The following is a 22427-nucleotide window of genomic DNA, read 5'->3' as shown; positions in this document are numbered from 1 at the left end:
TGCCTGGAAATGTACGCGTAAACTATCCCAGCTGCAGAGAGTTGAAGGCTTTCGTGTGGTTTCCTTTGAACTGGAATGTCAATTGCTCTTGCTCTTGCAGCGCAATTCGCTACTCTGCCATCTTGAATAAATTATGCCATCGTGAGCACAGAGTCCCCAAGTAAGCGAGAAATACCTTAATTTTGGTCGTCGCAGTGCGAAGTACTTCGTTAAACAAGTCGAACTTACGTGTAGGCTGGTTGTAAACTTGTAGAGTACAATTTTAATGAATCTGCAGCATCGCGTGCCTTGTGGTCTTGATCCAACAGGTGCAGGAGCCGTTGCTCTTCGAGAAGACGGCTCTCAAAAACTTAGAAAGCATATAAAAACAACTAACATTTTCCCCATAATACTTCGATTTTATGAACTTACGCAAGCAGCGAAGCATAAGAGCATGAGCAGGTATAGCTGACCGATAGAAAAGAAAAGCGCGCCAGATTTTGAAGACATTCTCAGTCACAGGGATAGAAAAAGACATGTCACAAAGTATTCAGCGCAGCAAGTGTTTATTCAGCAGTGTTTATTCTGGCGCAGATTGAGTTCGTGGGCTGCACAGCAACCAGAAATGTGTCTTCACGAATCACGGCAACGCCAAAGCGTCCCCGCCGGGGCCTTCGATGTTCCTGCCATGTCGAACGTGCCAGACTTCATCGCGTCTTGAACGGCCACAGCAACAGCACACCTTCGGGGGGGGGGGGGGGGGGGAAAGAAAATAGTAATAATAATAATAGCAGGTGAGACAGGAGCAGAGTATTTATTAGGCCAATGTTTAGAATTTGAGAAAGTCCTAAACAAGAGGATTTCAATAGTCAAAGAACAAGCAAACTGCTTCGGTGCTTTACTCGCATAAGAAGAGAAAGGGAGAAAAAAAATCATTAGCAGATCGATGTATACTAATTTGAGCAAATGATACATCAAGGACAGCGAAGCTTCTTACACCCTTCGGAAGCAGGCGGCGTTGCTGCACGACATCAGCTATCAACGCCGCAACAAACTCCTAGTTGGCCTCCAAGGTGGATGATGGTAAAATGTGACGTGAGAAGGAACGATTACGGATTACAGGTTAAAAATAGCGCGCATATAAGTTGTTGACAATTCGAATGAGAACTATTCATTACTATGTTTCAGAATGCTAAATCGGGGCTGACACATGTTGCGCTGCATTTAGATTTGGTATCGGCCACGCAAGTCGCGGCCTTCACTGCCGCGCGAAAAACGTTGCGCTACTCCCAATTACAGCTTCGCTGTAAATCTTTCTCAGATGCAAGCACTGTTTCGTACTGATCAGTTATCACTCGGCAGCAACAATGGCTTCGCAGCTGTGCAGTCACGCATGACTTCGGATACATCGTACTTATACGGTCTTGCATGAGACGTGTATACACTGTAAACACGTAGTAAAGGCGCATGCAGCTACATGAACGAACAGCATTCAGTGCGACACCTGCAGTAGTTGCTACACGGGGTCTGGACACGTCCTTCTATATACGGAGGCTGCAAAGAGTTAGCGGTAGCCAATTATTATTATTATTATTTTTTCAGGACCGGTTATTGATATCCGCTATAAGGACCACAAGTATACACTTACGTGCGTGAAACTTCCACGAATGCACTAACAAGCTTGGTAAACATTAGACAAACTATATAGGTGCGGGGATGAGAACGATATGAATGTGTCTCGAGAGAAAGACGACGAAGACAGTGGCTGCTGCTTGGGCGCCATTTCTATCTCCTGTAAATAGGCACCCGTTTGCATCTGCGCGCCTGCCTCTTTCCTGTATCATTTTGGTCGAGTTACGGGGTATGCGTCACTGTATAACTCTTAAACAAGTTTCCGCGTTATGTATTGCGCTATACGTAAATTCGAGGAGCAAGCTCGGTGGTGCAGGTATACGTGTGGCAACGTATTCTATAAAAAAAGCGCGATGCCTGCGAGATTCTCTTGGTGCACTTGCATCGGCCCCGCGGGATGTCCGGGCGGGAAGCCGCACGAGCTCCTTGTGACACGCGTTTTCCTTTTTCTTAATCTGAACAGACTTATGAATGATTTTAAAAAAACGTCTCATAATGCATATAACTCAAATTGGTCTCTTCAGGTAATCGACGTGAACAGGCCCGCCGAATTGCGCTTTATTACCCATGTGATTCTTTAAAAATCTGTTCGCAATAAGTAAATAAATAAATAAATAAATAAATAAATAAATAGATTGAGAAAGAAAGTGCACAATATAATCATGCGCTTTTCTGCAGCACGATTACGGAAGCTGTTAATCGTGCTCGTACGGGCCCCCTATAAGGGGATACGTGTAAGCAATCTTTCACAGTAATGTACCCACTCAGAGAACAAGCCCATGGATAACCCGGGCGATTCAGCGAGCGCATATCTGGCTGCGTCACGTCAAGCATCGGCAGAGGGACAAAAAACAAAAACAAAAGAAATGTGGTTCTCGTACCATCCACACTAACCTATATGGAGTTTTTGTCAAGTTTCGAAGCCACTCTGCAGCTATATAAATCATCGGGCTGCGGACCTTCTGTGACTTTCATTACTTTGGAGTAAGGGTCAGCATATGTTTCCCATTTTCATAAGCTTGTCCATAAGCTCAAAGATGGTATACAGCGTCACGAAAATTATTCCAGAAACTGATGAAAGAATAACAATAATAAAGGATGGCCAAAAAAAAAGGCAACTGGGTGGTTTCACTTCCGTCTGAAATTTGCTGCATGATTTCTTAAAGGAGAGCTATGATTGCTGAAAGGCACGGATGCGATTGCAGAACAAAAAGCGTAATACTTCTGTGCCGAATGCCTGTCCGCATATAGTTACTCGTAACCATGTACTTCACAAAGTTCGTTATCCCTGTACGACAAGTTTCAAGAAATTGACGCCTTGTTTTTATTTATTGTTAATATTACTAATATTTCAACGGCGTAACAGAAACAAAGTATAGTCCAGTGCATACTGACCTTTCGTCGACACATCACGAAGGAACTGATGAAGGCAGGAACGCCCAGCACCAACACCCACGTCAGTGCTGTTAAATCTGAAAGAGTTTGGGGAGGCAGCGCGCGATGAAAAGGCCGTACACCAGTTATATTTGACACTCGTACACAAAATGCTCACGCACGCGGCAGGTCGTCTCGAAGCATACAGCAACACCAGAGTTGATCAACTAATTTGTAATCTATCTGTAACAAGGCCGATAGTTTGTAAAGAAAATAATGCATTGCTCTAATGTGCGATATATAATGGACAGGTGAGCTTCTGTGCTTTCGATAACATCGCACTGGCCTCCGATTCCAGTTTTCCTGGTCACGTTAATCTAAGAGCCAGCTGAAATACTCCACGCGCCACGGAAATGGATTAATCTGAGTGTCAGCTGGCTATTTAGTCCTATAGTTCCAAACATTTAATCCTAGCGACAACGTATTTAATCCCAGTGCCAGCATATACAGGCCGCGCACCAGTGAGCTTAATCCAAGCGCCAGCAGTTTTAATTCAAGTGCTAGTCAATTTAATCCATGCAAGAAGAACAGCAAGATTTCGAATCCAGAAATGGATGAAATTAACGCCAAAATAGCTACCGGAAGACGACATCACTAATTTTTTGCAGTCGCTGCTATAACATGTATCCAATGATGACTGCGGTGATTTGCATGGTAAGAAATGTAAAATAATTGCCGAACTTCTGGTGTGAAACGTTAACATTTATATTTAAGTTAATAGGTTAACTTACATGTTTACAGATTGAATGAAGGCCGAAAGAGCATCTGGTTAGCATTTTATTGAACTTACGAGCACTCGTCAGTTTAAGTATTCATAGCTATCGCATGATTTCGGTTAATATAATGTACGCGAACTGATCGCCTACTGGCGCGAATTTACTGTCGCTTATTGAGAGACGGCTTCCAGGGCTCTCTTGCATATATATATATATATATATATATATATATATATATATATATATATATATATATATATATATATATATATATATATATATATATATATATATATCGGTTCGTCCACATACACGCACAGACAGACGCACATTTGAAATATCTGTATACTACATATCACCTGTTGGATATATATGGACTGCATCTCACGTGAAGACAGCTAAAAAAAATAATTAAACTATGGGATCTTATACGTGCCAAAACCACCATCTGATCACGGGGCACATCGTAGGTGGAGACTCCGGATTTATTTCGACCACCTGGGCTCCTTTACCTTGCACCCAATGCACGATACACGGGCGCTTCTGCATTTCGCCATCATCGAAATGCGGCCGCGCCGCGACCCTGATTTGAACGCGCGCTACCGGGCTTAGCATGCAGCGCAACGCCAAATCCACTATACGCCGCCACGACGGGTCACGTGAAGGCGGTGCAGTAACAAACCAGGTACCCGCAATAATAAACTATTCGCCGGTTACACAAAATGGTGGCGAGGACTGCGTGCATCGAAAAGTGAACGCTGCAGACAATCGCTTAGAAACGTTTCGGCACATGACGTGTGCCCAAAGTGAAGCTCGTACCTGTTTCAATATACTGAGTATTCTGCCTATCCCGACAGTGTCTTTCTTTTTTTTTCTCCAGTGCGGACTCGGAGCAAGGTATAGAGGCGCAGGCACCGCGCAAGCCGAAACTTTCGCGCCGTCGGCGTTGTCGTGCTGTTCCGCTATTGACAGCGCATGCTATACGCTCGCGCGCGGGGTGGTCTCCAGAGACGCCGGGCGCGCTTTGACTGCAAGAACGACGAAGCGAAGCGGACGACCACCGTCAACGCGCAGTCGACACGGTGGCCGGAGCCAGTTCTGCATTCCGTTGCTGGCACGAGCGCACGCATACTATAAGCACGGCCAGCACGTATACCTGCTGAGCTGCTGTCTGCATGCACTGGTCCGAGGAGAACGGACAGTGAATGTCCGTTCTCCTCGAACTCCCCGGACTCGTTCTCCTCGGAGCTGACGTTATTTCGCATGGCGCTGGAGTAACGCCGACGGTCGACGCTCCCCAACAAGACATGCGCCGTGAGACGCCCGATAGATACCACACTGTTAAATAATTTACACCCTTAAAAGTGAAAAAGGGTGTAAATTTGTATATAATTCTGTCTATAACTCACACACTTGCACCGAAAAGGCTGTAAGTGTGTGAATTATTTCACGGTGCAGGGCGCTGTTCCTTTTGCCCAAGAGCAGCAGTTGCCTTGCGTGCGGCGTTGCTCGAACATGCCGCACCCTTGTGTAGTTAGAACACCTCCCGAGGAGTTCCTGCGCAACGCTGAACATTACTCTAGCTGTCAATATGATACTCCCAATTTTCTGTAGAAGCACGTGAGCGGGCTTCTCCTGACAAAGACTCGCAATGCCAAAAAGCCAACTTTAACCAACGCTTTTTACTGATCCGCGCGCGTGAAACGCATTCGAAACGCCGTCGGCGTTCAAAAACACGCGTGAAAGTCGGTCAAGTTGAGAAAGAGCTCTTGCCGGCCTTCGTTAGTCCTGTTTATGTCACGTTGGTTCAAGGCACCACGACAAGCGTAATTCTATCGCGAGTCGAGCGAAGATGGAGTGAAATGCTCACGTGACCAGTTGGCCAGTCCTTTCTGCTTCTCCTTTTGTCGCGCACGTCTGCGAGTTTCGTGCTGACTCGGTGCTAGGCTGATTCGATTCGATTTCGATGCCTCTATGAGCTGAAGTCGGCAAGCACTGGAGATCGTCGTCACGACGAAGCGAATGCAAGTGCTACGACGCCAGACGAAGCTAATTCTCTTTTTCCGAGCTCAGTCGGCCCAAAGATTGTTTCCTTTCCAAAGAGAGAAACGGTGACGCTAGTCCCGCTTTCAACGCTGCCATTTCGCCCTTCAAGGTAACTGATTCCTGCATCATTACGAGAATGACTGTGCTCAGCGGTCCGAACATTAGATGCGTGCCGACGACCTAAAAGCACGGAGGTCAGCATCCCTGAAAGCGAACAACGAGTCGTTTTTTTAGGTGTGTGCGTGTGTGTGTGTGTCATCATGACTCAAACGTTAATTCTGGTGATGGTTGATGATCTCGCTCCTAGCTTACCATTCGCTTCTTCGCTTGCAGGATCTATATACGAAATTCTAAGTAAATCTTCAAATGCAGGGAGAAAGAAACAAGTGTTTCCTAATTCGCCCATCCAGCCTTCGAGTGACACTTTAGTTGTGAGTGTGGAACAAGGCGTTTGACCTTTCACGAACAGCCAAGGAGCATCTTCAAAGCATTAGTAAACGAACTTCAGCCCACTTAGTCGAATAGGTGCAGGAGGCCTATATTTAAACCGAGCGTAAGAAAGGGGGGGGGGGGGGGGGTTGAATGTGCCAGAAACTATTGAAGATGATTGTCAGTGTCAGCGATAATTTTCTTTGGTGACCTGCCGCATCAACCCATGCCATTCGTGAATCACGAAACCTTATGGGGACATGAGCAGACACACCAAAAGTAAATCTCACGATATCGAATAATATCACGAGACATTACATCATGTTATAGTTATTGCACTCCAGTTGAAACTCGGCATCAACTCCCACAATCCTTATAGTCTTTCTGGCTGCAACTTCGTTAACGAACAATGCCTATTCATAAAGCGGGCGCTCTCGACGTGGACGTGTCTGCTCCAATTGGGGAGTTAGCGCTTTAATATTTCTCTACCTACCCCTTCCGTCACCTTGGCACATCCGTTACGGGAGATTGACCAAGAATAGACTCACACCGATATCGCATACGCAGTGAGGAAGTTGTCTGTCCGGGCACAAACCCAGCGGCGTCCCCATACCCAGTGACCCAAACTGTCCACAAGGCCTAACGGTAACCAGCAGCACGTTGTCTATCCGAGCAGTGATCCATGTCGTCTGCTCGACAACACAGCACCCGGCACATATAACTGGTGTCCAAAGCTACTATAGACAGCTTAGTACACTGGGTACGTGTCACTGCTTATTGTGCGCGATCTCCCGGCCATCCAAAGTGGCCGAATAAGCAGGTAAGGAAAGCTTTAAATGATTGCCACCGAATCATTCGGCGGACCAAACAGATCACCTCCGTCGGTGAAGACCTCGGCGTGGCTGGGCTCCCCCATGGCGATTCCGGTCTTGTTGACGGTGCGGAAGGCGGTCACTGTGAACCGGTATCGGCTCCACTGCAGCAGCCCGTTGATGTAGACGTGTCGAAGGCTGGGCTGCGGGTACACCTTGGTGTGGCACAGCCGGAACCAGCAGTGGCTGACCACGAAGCCGTCCGCGTTTCCCCCTTCCAGCGTCCAGCTGACGCGCACGCTTGACGGGCCCAGCGAGGAAGCGCGGAGCTGGCACGGCCGGTCTGGCGCTGCGTCATACGGCGCCGTCGTTGAGGCGACACTATTGATGCCGCGCGTTTATTTTTCATTTTTGATGCGAAAGCGTCAAATGGCTCATTGAGCGAAAAGGCCGGCGTCCGGTGTATGCAGCAGCGAAACGGCTCCTAAATTCCCGTTGGCTGCGACGCCACGGCACGAGTTGTCGAGTGAACGAACAGAACGGACGACAGAGAACACTCGGAAATATTCACTTAAGGAGACATTTTGAAATGAGGAGACATTTTTTTTTTTTTTTTGAGAAACGTAAGCCGAGCATTAGTGAATTCACGTGTGCTTAGCAGAAATGCGGCGAGGATATAGTACCGCTCATAAGACATCCGTCTTTAATAAGTTGTTTAAAATGTATTAAAAGGTTAAGATATCGCTTCTTAACCACACTGTCGTCCCAACTAATAGTTCTTCAAAGTAATGCATTTTCGTGATGATGATGTGCACATGCTCCCAGTTCAGACGTCCGTTTTACTATATGATGAACCGACTCGCTTATACGTGTGCGTATACGGATGCAAAAGCGAAAGGCTTATCGTTAGCCCCGGCTGTTCTGCGAATTATTATTTTTCATTGGCCCAAATAAGCGCTGCCGCTTACACATGGTCGCCGGTTCAAACGGAGAGCGACCACTAACCGCATGGTTCGCGCAACCGTACAGCCGCACAGACGCGCGCCACACGGGCGTGCGATTCGCAAGTGGCTAACGAGCGCCCGCGCGCGTTGAACACGCACTCTGCTTGAGGGCGTCGAAGCCGGTCTCGTAGAGCAGCACGCCGTCGGTGCGTCGCACCTGCAGGCTGAGCCTCTGCCGCGTCAGGTCGGTCCACGCGACGAACTTCTCTCGCCTCAGGTCGAGCAGGTTGTCGCGGCAGGCGCGCTGGCAGCCGTCGGCCGAGCTGCACAGCCGCACGTTGAGCAGCTGCTCGGTCTCGTTGCCGAGCCGCCACTCGAGGCCCACCATGAAGGAGGAGTAGGCGGACGCCCGGAAGCGGAGCTCTGGTCGGATGCATGCACGCGCGGGGTGTGTACACGTCAGTCGAGAAAAAAAAAACCGAGCACGAAACCAAAACACAGGATAAGAGAGACAACTGGAAGAGTGCTTAGAAAAGCTTTTCCAGGTGCCACGGGAAGGGAAGCGCAGGCGAGGATGGCAGAAAACTAAGGGAAGGGTGGGACTGATAAAACCAGGAACTGTGCAGGCGGTGCAAGTTGGAATCAGCTAGCGCAAGGCAAGGGTAACTGAGGATTGTTGATAGAGGTATTCGTCCTGGCAGTAGACATAAAAAGTAGGCGGCCGCTGATGATGATGCGTACATGTTCTCAGCCCAGCAGTCCGTTTTACTATGATTGACCAATTCGATTGCGCGTGCGTATACGGATGGATAACTTGGATAAGCTATCATATTAAAATATATGAATCAACGGAAGCGTTATATTCACAAAATCACAGTATCAACGACCGAAGGAAGGAAGGAAGGACAGAAAGGAGAAATAATTGATTAGCTTGATCAATATATTGATTTATGTGGCTTGACATTGCAAAGCAGGGGAGAGACGCCGTAGTGGAGGGCTGCGGATTAATTTCGACCACCTTGGGTGCACCTAATTAAAGCTAAGTACTCGAGCGTTTTTCTGCATTGCGTCCCCATCTTAATGCCGCCACCTCGCTCGGGAAACAAGCCCGCGACCTCGTTAAGTAGCAGAATGCCACAGCCACCCAGCTACCGCGGCAGGCCTGAGATTTCGGTGCGCATGAAAGAAGCCCAGGTAGGCGTCCCTCAGAGCGTGCACTGTGTAGTTTTGCGACGTTCGAGGTATTTTAACTTAGTTGACCTGTTCTCGGGCTGCGTTTCATTCCGACGAGGAGTGCTGGCGTGCTTTCAAAGTATAGTTCGACCGCGAAAGCGAAGGTTGCGCCCACAACTTTCGAACGAGACGGCGCACCGGAGTCGAGCGTCCAGGTCCGGGTGCAGAGGGCGAAGCTGTCGTATCCGGACGTGGACAGCGGGTTCTCGTCGATGGCGCAGAACGCGTACGTGACGCCCGGGCTCAGGCCGGTCACGACCGAGGGTCGCGAAGCGAGCTGGCGGCTGCACCGCAGCGCCGAGCCCGCGGGCGCCGTGCAGTTGCCGAAGTCGGAAAGGTCGCAGCGGGACTCCCTCTGGTACGGGATGCAGTCGAAGAAGCTCAGGCCCTTCTGGAACTGCTGGGCCGTGGCGTGGCACAGGCAGAAGCGGTTGCCGCTCTCCGGCATCCAGTCGATCTGCACTTTCGGACAGTGGTGCATGTATACGCACGGGCGTAGTACGCTAAGACGAAAAAGGCCAAAAAGAAAAAAAAAAGGAACAAAGAAAGCATGCTATATACTCCACACAGTGCAAGTAAAGCTATAGATAGGGCTCGCTTCGGCCAGTCCATAACGAGAGCCGCCTCCATTTGTTTCAACGAAAGGTCGAGTGCTCGCCCACTGTGAGGTATACTAAGACTGCCGTGAAGGCGATCGGAGGCGTACAACGGGGAAGCCCTTCTTCTGGTTGGCCGACCCATGCTTTGGCCGCACCGGGCGGAGTTGATGGGATGAAGGTATACGCGCTGACACTTCTCCATTGTTGTACAACTCTTTTAACAACAATCCCTGTAAAGTTAACTTTTGCAAACATGGCCCCATCTGTTAGTCTTGCCTGCCCAGAAAATTCGCCTCAATCGAGTTCGCTGAAGTATCTTCGGTCGGTATACGGAATGTGAGAGCAGCGCCGCAGCATCGCTCTGCGACTTGTCTACAGATTCTTCATCAATATGAAATGGAACACGCGAAACGCGCATCAGTGCGCCAGCTGTCGACGCCTACGGCTGTTCGCGAACGCGGTACTGGCATGACTCAGCAAAGCGGGTTACCTGGGCCAAGCGGTACCACGCGCCTGAGAGCACTTTCGCTTACTTTCGGTCCACAAGTATGCTGCGTCACGATGAGACGACGCAGCGTGACTTGCGCTCGCGAACAGCGCAGACGTCCTAAGTCTGTTCACATCTAATAATGATATTATCACTATATGCACGCATACTCCAGCGCAGAAAGTCTATCCATCTCACAAAAAAAAAAAGAAAAAAGCTGTCGCACCCAGTGGTCGACGCCTGTATCAGGGCAACATCCTTCGCCTGAAAGTGTTTAGCGACAATGCACGCACCTTAAACGAAGTCGTGTTCGCCCAGATTTGGGATATGCGAGCAGCCCGTGACAGAAGGCCGTGAAGCGACACCTGCGACCGCATCGGAAAGCGGTGAGTCAGCACATCTCGACGTCCTTTCTTTCATCTGCAGGAGTATTCTACAAGTGCCCACCTAGTGAACATGTCCATTTCGTCTGCTGCTCAAGTTTTTATTAGCTGGGCTGGGGTACGCGGAAGAGGGAGACAGGCACCCCAAGCCGATCAGCTTTTCAGCAGCAGACGGAATGAACATGTCCACTGGGCGGACACTTACAGAATATGCCCCCTGCTCAACATGCAAGCACGACTCACGCGCCCGCACCATGCGGTGCGAAATTCAGTGAGCACAGACCACGTACCAGGCAAACGTAGACTACAATGCGCGGGAACCAGGCTGTCATGGCGGGTGAGACCGTTCTTGTTGACGACTTAGCGGACGAGGGGAGCTGCGAAGAATTGAAAAGGACGTCGAAGGAAAACATTGAGCTCGGTAGATCAAGCTTGCTTGCACAAAGCATGTTAACCGTGGGAACCTTTAATCGCGTTTAAAAAGCTGCGCACTCGTGACTGTGAAGTACAGCACAGGAAGTTGTCGAGTGATTAACTAGAGCGAAGCCTCTGCAGAAATCGGTCGTCAGAGCTAGCTTCTCCGCAGTAGAGGTCTTTATGTGGAGAAGCCTAACCTCAAAATACAATTTGTTCACAAGCGAGGTGGGTCGTGCGCGTTTCTTTCTCTTTCTTTCTTTCTTTCTTTCTTTCTTTCTTTCTTTCTTTCTTTCTTTCTTTCTTTCTTTTCGTCCTGTTTCTTTTGTGTATCTGTGTTTGTGGCCTTCACACATAATTTTGTGCCTGCAGGGTTCGTGCAGCATTTACATGTCGCGGACTCCTTCTCCCGGCTGTTTAAACACCGCTAAATAAACTAAACTAAACTAAACTAAACTCTGGAGAAAGCCGAGTGTCGAAGCGGAGGGACGCCTATACCCATTTTTATCAGTGGATAACGGGCAGCAGTAGGGCTTCGAACCCACCTTCTCCAGCAGCCGAAGCGGACGCTAACAAGAAGGCCACGGATGCGGTGGTCGCAGCGGTGGCTTTGTTGTAAAGCATCATATTCGTGTGCGGCAGGTACTACGTTCAAATATCGGTGCCGGTTGCCCCCATCTCGGCGCTCGGCTACTTCTAGGGAATTCTCATCTCGAAAACGAGCGCTACAGAGATTTCTCGAAATGGTCTCTGGGCATTCTTTTCCAATCCCAGACGGCCTCGTAGTAAACAGCATCTGCTAGGGTTTTGGGAGGCAGACCGTGGAGTGGTCACCATCAACGTACCAATAAAGTGTGCACACGCGCATTTCCGGCCAGGTGCTCGGCCCTTACAAGATCTCGACGCCTGGGGATTGGTGCATTCCCACAACGCCGCAACCTCTCGACCTGTCAGTTGCTTTTGGATTCTATGTGGGGAGATATCCGCAATGGAAGCGGTCCAGGCCCCTTACTCGCCGAGTGTTACGTTTGTGATCACGAGCATTTCAACGGGCTTTGAATGCTCAGGCACCTTTCCCAAGGTTGTTCACCCCTGAAGAAAGCCAAGCGCCAGGCCTGTGGGTGGTTGTCGCCATTTCGGCGGAGCGGTGGAGGACCGACCTCAATTAGAATCAACCCATGCCCTCCTGCAGCTGAGGCAGGTGCCCGAGTCCGAGCACACGGCTGCGACAATTGCTATATTAGTACGTAGGCTTCGTTCACATTTGTAAACCGAGCAACAAACGCACACCCTGTTTTCAGCAAGGTCGAAAGCTGGATTAGTTGGTACAAGCATGCATGATTGAAGATGAAAAATTAGAAAGGTGTTGCTTTTATGATGAAGAAAGATGATGCTTTTATTTTTTTTTTCGCTTATAGGCACACCATATTTCGTGAGCAAGCATGACATATAGACAGTGACCAGGACAAACAACATTGTGATTCGGGGATCGTAGGGATACATACACTTCTTTTTCGGCTATTTGGCGAAACATATACCTGTTAATAGAGGGGCGCGAATAGACTCATACAAAGAGGACAGACAGGTCTTGTCTGTCCTTATCTGTATATGTTTGCCAATATGCCCCCCTCATCTAATAGCTAACAAATAGTATGCACGAACGAGTCCCACATATATACAGACGCCAAAAGGGGCAGTTCACTTTACTGATGCGTCGCATGTAACCAGCCCCCCTTCCTCCCACCCGCACATACATTACCTCTCTTTCTATTCATGACACGCCTTTCCTTCTGCGCTGTGTACTCCCACAACAACGCACGCTTAACGAGCCCGAATTCCACAAAGTGCAACGATGACCCCACGAGACCTACCCTGGCCGCTCAGCTGATTTTGCTTGGCTGCGCTGTCCTGATCCGTCACTGCAGGTCGCAATGGTCGAGTCAAACGCAGCGCATGGTCATTCACGGTCAATATGAGGCAGCTGCGACCCCGGAGGCAAACGTAACGGAACTGTGCGCGTGCGTGGTGAATGCGAAGGCTTCACGACGCGCGGGGTACTCGACGCCTCATCACACGACGACCGCAGCGGCGAGCTGTCCTCGCTGATCAGCCTCGAAGTCCTCGTCCGTCTCTCTGTTGTGCCGCTGCTGCTGTTGTCGACGCTTTAAATGACGATGATGATGATGGTGATGATGACTACAGAAACTCTGGCACATTACTGCACTGAGGCGTATCGGCAAGGAATCAGGCCACTTGAGCAAATAAAAATTCAATTGGTCGCAAATTAAAATTCGTGTAATCTGCAAAACTTTGCCATAGAGAGAAAGAAAACGTGAAACTTAGAACACTGTGAATGGCGCGAGCTGAGAAAAAAAAGGAAGAAAAATCACGAGCCATTCCACTCTGTGGAGGTGAATGACCAGCTAAGCTGCGTAGCAGATGACAAAGAGGTGACACAAAATCTCCAACAAAGGTTCGAACACGCATTTCCTTAGTATTCAGCCAACTCACTCAGTAACAAACCTTGCTAAGTTACGTGATTCCAGTCTTTTCATCTTGGCTGGACTCGAGATGTGTTTGTACACACTCCATTGAGGTCACACAGCAGGGCGCTGCCTGTCGACTCCCTGGGAACATGACTCGCTGGAACTACAACTCCCCGCGCACGAGCTTTATATAGCGCAGATTCCGAGAATACAGTGCACTACAATTAATTAAAATTAATTAAATTATGGGGTTTTACTTGCCAAAACAACGATCTCATCATCAGGCATGCCGTAGTGGGGGACTCCGGATCAATTTGGACAATCAGGCTTTCTTTAACGTGCACCTAAATCTAGGTACACGGGTGTTTTTCGCATTTCGCCCCCATCGAAATGCGGCCGCCGTGACCGGTATTCGATCCCGCGACCTCGTGATGTAGCAGCCCAACACCATAGCCACTAAGCAACCACGGCGGGTACTACACATAGCTAGTATAATCTTAAGGTGTTTTCGTGCGCTTGAAATACTGCATATTGCTTTACTATCCTTCTGCTACGTATTATTCTCGTTCATGTACGTATTTTTCTTCTACTGTACTGTTCCGATGCGGAGAGGTTGTCACCGTAGTGGCCCTGAAATTCGTTCTCGCTATATTGTCACGCTGCCAGTTGTATGAAAGCCAGATATTTTTTCGGTGCCGTTTCTTATTGCATCTGTGTCCCTATACAATATCTGTTGCTGGATTAATTGTTCTTTTCAAATATATACCTACATTTTTCTGATGCCCAGGTATTGTGCAACTTTACTCCTCCGTGGTTCCTAGGAGTAACATATATATATATATATATATATATATATATATATATATATATATATATATATATATATATATATATATATATATATATATATATATATATATATATATATATATATAGATGAGGCCCCTCGGTTTCTTTTCTTCTCGTTCATATATACAATTATCTCTTCAGCATGCGCAGTGCAGACTTCAATATATGAACCGATTTGCACCCTCGTGAGTGAGTGAGTGAGTGAGTGAGTGAGTGAGTGAGTGAGTGAGTGAGTGAGTGAGTGAGTGAGTGAGTGAGTGAGTGAGTGAAGAAACTTTATTGCAGGTGCGGCGAGGACGCGAACTCGCCGCGCACCCGGCTAGTCCCACGTCGGGACCGGCAGGTCTAGCCCACCGGCCCGGTCGCGGGCACGCCGGACAGCCAGGATTTGCTCTTCTAGAGCGGGGCTACGCAGAAGCGAGTCCCACTCCTCCTTGGTGAACTTGGGGTATGTCGACCCGCGCTCCCAGAGCATGTGCGCTAGAGTAGAGGTCTGCCCGCAGGAGGGGCAGGCCTGCTGCCCCTCCTGCGTCGTCGCGATACACGTCCGGGTAAGCCTCGTGGAGAACGGACAGACACGGATACGTGCTGGTCTGAAGAAGCCTAAGCGAAACGGCTTGCGCCCTATTCAACTTGGAGTGAGGTGGTGGAAAGACCCTTCTAGACATCTAGAAGAATTTAATAATCTCGTTGTGAGTAGCGGGAGCGTCCCTGTGGCCGTAGGAAGGAGGGGAGTCGGTGCTTCTTGCAGAGGAAGCGCGGTCGGTGAGGTCACGCGCAGCCTCGTGAGCAGACTCATTTAGGTTCGGGGGAGCACCCTCGACCGACCCTACGTGAGCGGGAAACCAGTGGATTGAATGATACGCGAGAGCATATCGACTCGAGCTGCTAAGACGACGAGCAGCTTGCTTGGCGATGCAATCCTTCTGAAAAGCCCTAACTGCCGTTTTGGAATCGCTATATATCTCGGACCCACGAACGTCTAGCAGGGCGACGGCGATGGCGGCTTGCTCTGCGACTCCGGGGTCTGAAGTGCGAATGGAGGCGCTATTGGAAATCTTGCCGCTGGAGTCGACCACAACGATGACAAAGGTCTTCCCACCGCTGTGCTCCGCGCCGTCGACGAAGCTTGCTCTAATGTCTCGTTGCTTGATGTGTTTGAGGATGGCTGCTGCTCTGGCCATCCATTTTAGCTTATACCCTTACAACCGTAAAGAGTACAAGGGTACGAGTTACGCACACAGAGAGCAAGTACCGTTAAGGGTGCAAATCGGTGTTGCCTGTAGTGATCATACTATAGGCAACACCGAATATGCGGAGCTGTCACGTGCTGACGTAGTCCTCGGGAGCTCTGTCGTCACCAGCTTTTCTCCGCAGCTTTGCATCATGACACACGCGCCTTTTTTTTAATATTTTTAATTTGATGTAATAATGAGCTCTATTGCGCGCAAAACCACGCAAACTATTAGTCGACTCCCAACAACGCTTCAGGGATGCGTCGCCGCGGCACCCCAAAAGACGGCGCCGTGTTCAGCCATTCGCCGTGAGGTTGAGCAGTTTGTCTGAGCAGGTGGCCCCGGTTCCCGAAATTGTCCGGCGTTGTCACCGAGAAAGAGAGAAGGAAAAAAGAAGAGGGGACGGGAGCGACGTTATATTGCGAGAAATGTTTCCTCGTTCATTAATTCTCTAGTTAGCTTACCGACTTTATTTGCATTAAGAGGAAGCTTTAGTTCGGTGTCAACTCGGATGCCTCCCATATGGCACACACATGTAAAAACGCAGAAATGCTTTTGCGAGGCAGCCTCTGGACCGATTTGAATGAAACTTGTGTTGGAGAGAGAAGGCTAAATTATGATGACTGTGAAGCAGAATTCAGGATTGCCATTTGTTCAGCGTGTTGGTAAACTGAAAGCATATTTAGCGCCAGCAAACAAGGACGGAAGGGACGGAAGCGCATTGTGGTGTCGTCTCCCTTCCGTTCTTGTTTGCTGGCGCTAAATATGCTTTCAGAATGCAGGACTTTGCATTTTTTTACGAAGGTTCGCGAAACTTGGTAAGTTAAAAAAAAGAAGTACGAAGCTTACAAATCCGCAACTCTGCACCAAAAACAGACAGTGCAGTTCTCTAAGCGCTGCGATAGTCGCGTTTTATTATTGAGTTATTACGTACTTGTAAAGGTACAATTTCGTGTTTTCTTTCTTTCAATTTTGCTATTCTCAAAAAAATGTTCAAACATACTAACGACCTAAATAAAATCTATACTACAGAAATTAATTTTTCTTTCTTCTAAATGGAACGAGACAAACGAGCTCTGCGGAGAATCTTCCAGCTGACGATGAAGCTAGAAGTTTTGGAACACGTCCTTCGCACAAGTTGGCGCGTTTCTTCAAGCTCGAGTACGTCGTGTCGTATGATAAAACACGTTGCAACGCCGAATGAAAGTTTCGCATCCTCGTAAGGTCCACTATGGCTTATAGGGTGCGCTCGAACTTCTATATGCTGTATATGGTTGCTGAGGGACGGCTTTCGTCCCTGATATGCGCGGCACGTCTCTCGTCGTGATCGATGCGCGATTTCGCCTGTATAGCCATGGCTCACGAAAGCTTCCCGGACACAGATTTCCACAGGCCTAGGGATCTGCCTATATATTTTTTTTTATTCGGAGAATTTGGCAAAATCATCACGTAGAAAGAAAGCGGGGACGGGGAGGGGGGTGCATATCGAACAAACGGATGCTGCATGCCTGGTGTTTGATGCAGCTATAGTGCAATACTGCAGCTTGAGCTTGCGTATTTGTCGTCCTTTATCCAACGTGTACAACACTCTGAAAATGCTTGGGTTTGGACTCCCTTAGCATGTCTTGCGTACCCGAGCACCGGAGCATTCAGTCCCAGAATGCAATGCCACAGAAGCCGCAGATAGTGGCACTATCATATATGCCTGACTGCAGCAACCCCAATGCGCGCACACCACGAGAAATTCTTCGTGGAGTCGAAAGGAAGGATGACAAAGCATAATTCCGTGCACAAAAAAAAAAATGGGACACACTATTGCAGCTCTCGGCACCTCGTATCACGCACTGAAAGTAGGTTAAAATGCACGCGCAGGAAAAGCTGCCGCATCCTGTCGATGCGGCAAGTGGTTCGCGATTCTCGGAATTCCCGAATAAGTTCCCGAATAAATCCACCAGCAAAATATCTAGAGGGACCCTGCGGGCACCCGCGAAGCTGTATGGTGGCACATACAGGAAGCTACGCAAGGGCATGGCTGGATGTCGCGCATGCGTACTCGCATTTATAAAAATGTGCTACAACGATTCACGTTTCACATTCTGAGCGCAACGGATAAGGACGCGGTGACAAGCTCCTTTTTCTTTTTCGCCATATAGAAACAGCTTTGGAATAATAAGCACTTCATTCATTCATTCATTCATTCATTCATTCGTTCCATTCATTCATTTCCTTCACTCACTCACTCACTCACTCACTCACTCACTCACTCACTCACTCACTCACTCACTCACTCACTCACTCACTCACTCACTCACTCACTCACTCACTCACTTTTTCTTGAGCATGCTGTATACGGCATATGTGTGGATTTAAATAAAAGCGTGGAGGCCATGCAGAAACTGCAAGCTAAGAACGGATCATACATTTATATACGCGCGTTTGCTCAAAGACGATAACTTTGCTGAGACACTGCAGACACTTGGTGCAGACACTTGGTGAGACACTTGGTGGTAGAAAAGTAATACGAAGTAACAACGCATTCGAATGAGAATGTCAAGTAACTTAATGGATGCCTCTTGAGCGCGCAGGCTTTCGCCTTCACCCTCTTTGGCGTGTGCTAAAGCGACTGTTAATTTTTCCTATCTTTGATAGCGAGAGGAGCTTACGACAGCTGCTTACCGAAGGGCCACGCGTAGTCGCTCTTGTCGGCGGCCTCCCGCAACTCCTCTTCACCCGGCGCTGTGCACGAGGGATGAAATAAGATAGATAGATAGATAGATAGATAGATAGATAGATAGATAGATAGATAGATAGATAGATAGATAGATAGATAGATAGATAGATAGATAGATAGATAGATAGATAGATAGATAGATAGATAGATAGATAGATAGATAGATAGATAATGTAGTATGCGCGCATGCGCGTTACAGAACTCTAGGTTCCAAAAAAATTCATCGACGATTACGATAATTCCTAATACGAAATTTGAGCGCAGCTCTATACGTGTTTTCATTTCGCGTTATATTGTCTGGCGCGGGAAATATATCTCGTGCGGCACGTTGCAAACGGAGCGAAGTGTGGCGCGACTGCCTCGCTAAACTGGAGATCGCGAGAGGCAGCGCGTGGGCGACGTGTGGGCCCGATGCACAGCAGCCGCCGCTGACAGGACTTCCCTGCAGGCGACGCGCGCACTCTAGCGCCATCTCTAGCACATCGTCGCCGCACTACGCTTTCCTTCTCACGCTTTCGCCATACCCTCCTCCTCCGCTTTCCTCTTCGTGTCTTTCCTCCCCAGCCGCGCTCCACGTTCGCTTTCGTCATTCGCTCGGTTACGCCGGCACCGCCGACGCTCGCCGCAGGAAATGGCGCCTAGGAGCTGCGCTCTAAAATTGATCCGGGGAACCATTACCATACCTCATACTGAGCAAGTTTAGGGTGCATACAGCCTAATCAAGTAGTTATAGTTTTGTAAAGTACCCTAGTTGGCTTCCTTTTTTATTATCAGTATTTTTCGTTATTTAAGTCTACATATCTTGACTTCTGATTACCGCTGAGCAATTAGTAACAATGTCAGTGTAACAATATCAGTAACAATGTCAAGTGCTTGAAAACGACCAATAATTGTGTCAAATAGTTTGCTCAGGTATAGTGCTTACGATTGCGCAATTCACGCACTTACTGGAAACAAGATTGATGCTGTACTTGTCCATCATACCGGATGCCTCTGTCAGGAGCGAAGTGGAGAAAATAAAAGGAAAGAGGAGGAATGAGGAAACGAGGACAGAGTTAGTTACGTTTGATCCTTTCTGCGAGAAAACAACGCTCACGTGTCTCATGATTCTCGATACAGCCGCGAAGGCATGTACTATAGCTAGAGCTCTCTGTGTTACGACACCAGTGAAGCTATAAGCATATTAACTCACATTTATCATGCGTCTCAATCCATCACATCCTGTCCTCAGTTGTGCATCGCAACGATAGAGTTGTACCATGCGTCAGAGACAAGCCAAGCCAACTGGCCCATTGAAATGAACCCATACTAAACTCACGTAGCCCAAGTAGGTCACGCGTGCCGTCTATGACTGACGTATAGCCTACTATGGTGACAACGGCTGTCAAGTTCCGGAGCCTTCGCAAGTTCAAATAAAAATTAAAGAAGAAACTTGGGCTAACTGCTGCGTGTTCCAGGGTTGAAGCATTATTAGAAGCGTCTTGCATGCAGCACGTTTCATTCTCCCTCCAAAAGCGCAAAATTCAAGTACGTGTAGATGGGAAAAATAGCTAGAGTTGGCAGCACTGCACGTAACTAATGCAGCTTGTTCCTTGCAAAGCGTTCCGCGTCCCAGATTTCCCATGCTTTCCGCACTATGTCTTTCCGAAAAAGATGCGGAACTGGCACGGAATCCTAAGCGTCAATTCCGCAAGGAATGTTGCGGAAAGCATGCATAATTACTGGACTACGCACGGAAGCCTGTCGGTGTGTAAGGACGGTGCATGTAATACGCAATTAACGGCGTCATGCAAATCATGTGGTTCTCCGAAACAAAAGTAAAAACGCGTGGGTGCACGCGCTTAAGAAATGATGCGCCTGCAACGTCGATACGCACGAATCCCGCGCACAGGCGGCGGAACTTGCGTAACGTACCTGTAGCGTTAGACGGTCGGGCTCTCGCGGCTGAAGGAGAAAAAGGCAGGAGAACGGTGTATAAGTGGTATGCCGCGTTGTCATAATGACGCACTTTATGCCACAGAGCACAAACTTTCTTTTCGTACTTAGAACTGAGGTGAAACAGCGCGAAAAAGACAAGGACACAAGGAAACAAATACCACAGACAAGCGCTGTGCTAATTTCTTTTCGTCGTCGTCATATATATTCCCCACTTCCGATTTCAGACTATGCACTCGTGCGTAAATACGTCGGTGAGAGCCACCAGACTGCTAACTGGCGTCCAAAGCGTTGTTATAGGTCCACGTGCTGAGGTATTAGATTGACAGCATACATATTTTTACAGCGAAAGCTGTATATGACAAACCTTCCGTAGTTTTTTCGGCGTCCGGCAACAGAAACGGACTTGGCGATTTCTAACAAACTCATACGGGTGCAGTGCGGCGGCGCTGATGTCAAAATGCGGAACACGATTAGAACGCTCGCCGTGAACAATAGCATAAGTCAAGATTATCGCGGTATATAAGCAGGAGAGACACATATAGTTCGTACACCCGAAGAACAACATGCGTACGAGGAGCACCGGAGGGAACAGCAACGAGAATGTAAACGGCGCCGGCGCGAAACGACCACCAAAGAAGAACATATCCGCGATGCTGAACGAAAACGAAACTCGTGACCCCGGGCAACCATTCCACTCTGCGAATATGGAATGGCAGGAATGGAATGGAATCTGAAAGTGACGCAATTTTATTCTCCCTGCGGGCAGCGTAGTGGGCCCCTGATGTCATTACAGGTCCTACAGGGCGTGTTAAAGCCGTGTGTCAGAAATTTTGGCGCACACCCGCCTATACCTGGAACACCGCGCGAGAAGTTCAAGCGCGACGCTAAACCTTGCTATGGCAGCCAGTATACTTTGAGCGAAACTGACAATCTTTTGTACCGATGGGCGCTTGCTCATGCCGTGGCTCTGACTACAGAGCGACGTCACTAAAACGTGTACCTCTGACGTGTCAATCACGCGTATTAGGCCGACTCGTTCGGCTTCAATTAGAGCGTGCTCCGGCTTCGCGCAATGCTCTTTTCTAACCGTAGATAGAGCAATCGGAGTAGCCACGTGACCATATCCTTGCTGAATCTCGCTCGCGCTGCCACAGCTCCAGCTGGTAAGCACCTCCGAGCGAGGTTCTAAGTTGGAGTGCGCAGCGCCCTTAACCTCTCCAGGTCGGAAATTGAAAAGTTGGAGACACTGATCAGGAAAGCCTACAAGTCGGCACTCGGGCTACCAAACTCCACGCCAACGACAGAACTCATGGCTCTAGGAGTACATAATACCCTCAAAGAGATGTGGGAAGCACAATGCCTCTCACCACCGACTAGACTCGCGCTCACAAAACCAGGTAGAGATCTGCTCGAAAAGATCCATATTAATCTGTCCTATACGATAGACCAAATGGAGGAGCTACCACGTGATGTGAGGAGACGCATCAACGTGTACCCCATTTCGCGGAACATGCATCCCGCATATAACATCGAAAGGAGAAAAGCAAAAGGAGATAGCCCTGCAGAAGAAATGGGACGAGCAACCTAACATCCGTTACGTGGATGCCGCCGGACCAAAGAATGGAGTGATGACTATTGCGGTCTCTACGCCTTCAGGATCGATGGTGAACTGCGCCTCGATCAAAACATCCAACCCCACTCACGCAGAGGAAGCAGCTGTTGCATTAGCTATAGCATCTAACTTCAACGCCGATGTGCTCATTGATTCCCAGAACGCCTGTCGCAACTTCAATAATGGATTAATTCACATGTCAGGGTTGTCATTGCTGATTAAGCATCATCATCTGGTTTCCCGGTCACCTGGAACGTATACCAGAAGGAAACGAAGCCGCTCACAGGCATGCCCGAGCTCTTCTATACTGGGCGTCTCCCCCTGATGACCTTGAAGGGTGCTGCGACCTAGCTGCTTGTGAGTGTATGCTGACAATCTCGCACCATACAGAACAGTCAGGAAAGATTACCCAACACCACATAAATCCTTCAATAAGTTAGAAGAGAACACCCTTAGGAGACTACAAAC

General features: G+C 48.6%; 1 protein-coding gene across 3 annotated transcripts; it reads right to left on the bottom strand.

Moving 5' to 3' along the window:
- Positions 1–11: 11 nt before the first annotated feature.
- Positions 12–22180, bottom strand: LOC142588432 (uncharacterized). Of its 3 annotated transcripts, XM_075700168.1 has the most exons (10): positions 20324–22180; positions 19358–19402; positions 18355–18414; positions 10985–11071; positions 10605–10676; positions 9364–9682; positions 8152–8415; positions 7113–7397; positions 3007–3083; positions 12–721 (listed from the first exon to the last, which is right to left on the bottom strand). In XM_075700168.1, exons 4-10 carry the CDS (start codon positions 11024–11026, stop codon positions 620–622), a joined length of 1161 nt encoding a protein of 386 aa, XP_075556283.1. In that variant the 5' UTR covers positions 11027–11071; positions 18355–18414; positions 19358–19402; positions 20324–22180; the 3' UTR covers positions 12–619. The 3 variants fall into 3 exon arrangements, with proteins under 3 accessions (XP_075556283.1, XP_075556282.1, XP_075556281.1); XM_075700167.1 differs by lacking the exons at positions 18355–18414; positions 19358–19402; positions 20324–22180 and adding an exon at positions 12980–14415; XM_075700166.1 differs by lacking the exons at positions 18355–18414; positions 19358–19402; positions 20324–22180 and having other exon boundaries at positions 10985–11353.
- Positions 22181–22427: the final 247 nt, after the last annotated feature.

The sequence above is a fragment of the Dermacentor variabilis genome, chromosome 7, assembly GCF_050947875.1.
Source record: "Dermacentor variabilis isolate Ectoservices chromosome 7, ASM5094787v1, whole genome shotgun sequence".
NCBI classification, from domain to species: Eukaryota; Metazoa; Arthropoda; class Arachnida; order Ixodida; family Ixodidae; genus Dermacentor; species Dermacentor variabilis.
This window is presented reverse-complemented; position numbering and strand designations above follow the sequence as displayed.